Genomic DNA, 5,000 nt, shown 5'->3' on the forward strand with positions numbered 1-5,000 from the left:
GTTTTTCATCTGTACTACATAATTTACCATTGTACACTGAATGCTCTTTTTGCAATAATGATATTATTGTTAACCTGTATGTCACATGTACATGTACAGCTAATAGACTTTGGATGACAAAAGCTTTAGATTTTTGGCTTTCTAATTTGATTAATTTAATAGTCTTAATAGTAATCCCCCAGGTAGTTATATTCACCTTGTCAATTCTTGTTTTAATGATTGTTATCTGTATATAAAGTTTCTTGTAGTGGTAAGAGGCCAGGATTTCAAAGGCTCTTGTCTGCTCCTCCTGAAGTTCATTCCGAAGACAAGGCTTCTGGTGCCCTAAAACTTAAGAGATCGGTCTCCCATCCAGGTTGTCTTGCTAGGAACAAAGTAGAGAAGGAACAACAACGGGAAATTGATCCTGTCCCTTTGAAAAGTCATAGAAAAGTCAAGAGGATTGGGATCAAGAAATATGGTAAGAGTTTCAAAACATATTAATGACACCTTAATTATGATGACCTTATAATTAAGCATGCAAATAGTGTACCATAAAGCAGAATAATAATAGCTAAATGAATAATACTGTTATTACCCTTTGGCATTGACTCAGGCACATTTTATATCAAACAGCCAAAAAAAAGTTCAAACTGTGTCAGTGCATTTTTCGACAGAGTTGATTTTTTTTTGGTAATTACCCATAATAGTTTGTATTGCACTAGGTTATGACTGGAGCCACTCAATACATGTTGATGCATCTTATTCAAGCCATCTTACCAACATGACACAACAGTATGGAGAAACGGAGCCTGTTAAATACTTTACCAATAATGCTAAAGGAATTGATGTTTGTCAATTTACATGCATCACAAATAGGTACAAAAGTGGTACCACATTGATTCGGATTGCTTTCTTGATTAAGATCAATGATATTATTCACTTCTCATCAATTGAAACTTTAACGGCAAAACTATACAACTCACAATTATTATTGTTAAGTCTTTGACATAACTTCCTGTTTCCAACAACAAGGAGTTAGGATAGCTGCAGCTGTCAAAGTTTAGAGGACACTTCTGTGACATGAATAATGCCTGTATTCTCAGACATGTGTGCAGATATTGAAGTTAGGGAGATGAGCAAGGGGACACTTCATGATACTTACATAAAAGTGTTCCCAGTGATAAAGCCTTTTGTTGCAAAGCTCTGGAATGTCGAATTTTAGGTCGCTTCTAATTTTGCTCAAAATCGACTGCAATTTCGCCTGTGGCCAAGAGTTTAACTTAAAAAGAGTTGCTCTGGAGTTATTCCCCTGATTTCTGCTTTATATTTAAAAGGTATGTGGGAACACAGATGCAAGGTGAAAGATGACAAAAGAATTAAAGCTTTTTCTTATGAGAAAAATATTGTACAAGATAATAGGCTGACAGGAGGCAATAATGAGCAGCGTAGCCATGTAGAGAATGGGAAGGGGCACTCATTGTTTGCCTCCCGTGCCAACAATTCTGCTAGCTATGCAGGCTAACAATACAATAAAGTGATATAAGTATAACAATATCAAGTAATACCAGAAACCCATAAGGGTTGAAACGTGTAACGGCCCCTTGTGTGCTGGGAAACAAGCTTCTGAATATTCAATTTGCTAAGTACCATATTTGGAACAACAATAGAGAAACATTCAACCAATCACTTCGCAAGAACACCGTGACACAATACCACCAATGTTCTCGTGCGAAATTAACTGGAGCGAGGGGTTTCCAAACATGGTGCTTTGCACTGAATATTCCGAAGCTGTGATAACACACGTTACACGTTTCAACCCTCATGGGTTTCTGGTAATGCATGAATGTATGACAATAAAGTATTACCAACATGAATGATTTCTAGAATAGTTTGCCCTAAAAACCATCTGGTAAGGGAAGTTTGAATCAAGATTTCAGATGCAGGGCTGCCATTCATCACACAGAAAAATGTGTACTGTCTAGTAATAATAATTAATGCCGTGAAGCACAGCATTTACCCCATCGTCTAATATCTCATTAAATCAAGAAAAGACTGACCACAAATCATATTATTTTACTTGTTTTAGTTTCTGTGCCAGAAGGTCAAGAGGTGACAGAGTCACTTGATCCTGCAAAAGGTGACACCCAAAGTATGTATATATGTAATTTTCAAGAAATTGTACAGTTCTAATGGCCACGTCTCAAATCTGGTAGATAACAATGGGGAAATTGGTTGGGAAAAATATAAGGAATAGTACCAAGATTCACCAAAAGAGCTCTCACCCCTTTACTCATGCCAATCTTAGGTCTTGACCTAACCTATCTTTGTATAGTTTTAGGTCTAAAGGCCAGCATACGTGATCAAACTCTTTATTTTGGGATTTGCCAGCAACTGGATTGCAATCCCCCTAAGCAGAGAGTTGGCATGTACGCTTCGTTGGCTTACTAGGTTATCAGTTAGTTATTGAGGTATAATTTATGCCATTGATACAAAAATACTCACATGGGGAAGGTTAATTTTAACAGCTGTTTTCCTTTTAGTTACAGGAGACAGAAATCCCAAAAGGCTGAATCCACCTTCTTTCCTGACTGATCAATGCACATCCACAACAGGTCTTCATTGCTCATCATCAGACAACATTGAATCAGTTCCAACAGACTTTAAGATAAAGCTTTTGAGTGGGAAACTATCACAAATTCCAATTGAGCCATTTCGTCGCAAAATATGCAACAAACTTAATCAAAGAAGGGAATTTTCATGGGATGATTACCGTTTGCTTGGTGATAAGATCGGTCTGGACAAAGATGCAATTTCAGCTTTAGATCGGGAGACAAATCCTACTGATTCATTGATGAACATATTTGATAGCAAAGTGGGCAGTTCTGTGGAGAAGTTCCAAAAAATTGTGGAGGGAATGGGAAGGGATGACGTGGTGACTGTAATTAACGAATGGATTGTTCATGAATGGCATATATTATGCAAATCTTCATCCACTGCATAAGCTTAAAGTTTTGGTCCGACTGTAGAGCAGTGCATGCATACAAAGAACCACTCAATAGACCATTTTCACTTGTACATTTTGTTTTCCCAATACAGATCATGTGATAATACTCAGGAGGTTTGGTCCTTTGTTTTGTTCATTAATAAAAATGAGTGCATGCAGACATATTCATGCTCGCATGCACTCTTTTTAATGAGCTAAACAAAGGACCGAACCTCCTGAGTATTATCACATGATCTGTATTGGGAAAACAAAACGTACAAGTGAAAAAAGGTCTATTGAAAATTGCATCTTATAAAAGTAAGGTTACAATATTTCTTAAAAACTACAATCTTTGTCAAAAGTCAATGGGGCACCTTGTAATAATTTTCTTAGATTCATGCCACCTTAAGCTCGTAAACAGTCCCCCAATCCCACAATTCAAGGCTGACTTAATGGGGCAATCTGATGCACCCTAAACGAAAAAATGTAACATTGTTAGCGGAAGTGGATATGGCAAGAGGGGGCACATGCGCCCCAAGCTCAGTGTGAGGGAAAGCCTTGACAAAAACATAAGGATTTGTATGGGAATCAAGATAAACGACCTGAGAAGATAATTCTATGAAAAGATTCGCAATTAAAAAGCCTATAATCTTATTGCCAGGGTGGGTCACTTCCTTCCTGTGTGGTTTTTTTCCAGATTTGATGCGAATTGAGCCATTATCTGTTCCTCAGTTGTCTATGGTTATAATAAAATACAAAGACTGAACACTGAATTCTCAGGAGCCCACCAAATTGAGTCAAATATTCCTGGATAAAATGTTTCCACGGTCACAATTCCACCGTAGAATTCAAGGGCAAAGGTTTTTCTTTCGTTTCAATCCGCTAGCGTGCAATTGAAGCCCTGCCAGCAACTTCAGGCCGCTGTTAGTGGCCCAAATGAAACGATAAAGGATGGAAAAGATCCTCAGACACTTTGAACACCACACGGCGACTGTTGAATTCGGTTTGGTAACAAGTCTTATTTTTAGTCACCCATACATGTACAATGAAAATGATTATAATTACAGAAGAGAAAGAAGATTAAAGCTTATGCGAATGGACTGGACTAAAATTTATTGACGAAGTGCATGGCTTTAAATACAGGGCGAGCAGGCGTTGTGTGTTCTAAAACTTTAAGAATAAAATATTGTCCTTCACTGAGATAGTTTTTCAGATTAAAAAAAAATAGATATAGAAGGAGAGCTAACTATTGTGACTGGTAGAGAATTCCAGATTCTAGGTCCCTGATAAAGGATAATGAATTTTTTAATATTAGTTCTGCAGAAATGTGATCTAACATGCAGTATACTGAAAGGCAGTTAGAGTATTGTATTGATGAAATTGACCACCAGTGGTGAAAAACATTGAACACTGGCAAAAGATTGTGGTGATACGAATAAAGAGTCTTTGTTTGTCATCCATGACGATGTTACTCTTAGGATGGCATAAACCAGAAACGGAAGTTCACATGAGTGACTTATTCATCCGGGATAGATATGTACATGCAATGCGGAGAGAAAGTTGTTGTAAAATGTCATTTCGGACGTGGGTAACATTACCAAACTGAACTCAACGAAGGCTGTGCAGTGTTCAAAGTGTCCAAGGATCTTTTCCATCCCTTTATCGTTTCTTTTGGGACACTAACAGCTGCCTGACGTTGCTGGCAGGGCTTCGATTGCACGGCTAGCGGATTGAAGTGACTGTGAATTGTAATCATGGGAACATTTTATCCGGGAATATTTGGTTCAATTTGGTGGGCTCCTGAAAATTCATTGTTCAGCCTTGGTATTTATTATAACCATTGACAACCAAGAAGCTGATAATGGTTCAATTCACGTCAAATCTGGATTTAAAAAACCACACATGAAGGAAGCGACCCACATTTGCAATAAGGTTACAGGCTTTTTATTGAGAATTTTTTTTTCCTAAAATTATCTTCTCAGGTCGTCTATCGGGATTCCCATACAAATCCTTATATATTTTTGATGGCTTTCCC

At 37.6% G+C, this 5,000-nt stretch overlaps 1 protein-coding gene across 3 annotated transcripts in view; it reads left to right on the plus strand.

Annotated features, from left to right (window-relative positions):
• The window catches only part of LOC138021723 (uncharacterized), an 11,781-nt gene that overhangs the window by 5,614 nt on the left and 1,167 nt on the right, over positions 1-5,000 (plus strand). For 2 of the 3 annotated variants that reach the window (XM_068868722.1, XM_068868715.1), the window contains exons 4-6: positions 239-460; positions 2,069-2,131; positions 2,523-5,000. The exon at positions 2,523-5,000 is cut by the window's right edge and continues 1,167 nt beyond it. In XM_068868722.1, coding sequence (XP_068724823.1) covers positions 239-460; positions 2,069-2,131; positions 2,523-2,983 — 746 coding nt within the window. In that variant the 3' untranslated portion in view covers positions 2,984-5,000. The remainder of the gene's footprint in view (positions 1-238; positions 461-2,068; positions 2,132-2,522) is intronic. The other variant, XM_068868732.1, reaches the window with a different exon arrangement.

The sequence above is a fragment of the Montipora capricornis genome, chromosome 2, assembly GCF_036669925.1.
Source record: "Montipora capricornis isolate CH-2021 chromosome 2, ASM3666992v2, whole genome shotgun sequence".
NCBI lineage: Eukaryota > Metazoa > Cnidaria > Anthozoa > Scleractinia > Acroporidae > Montipora > Montipora capricornis.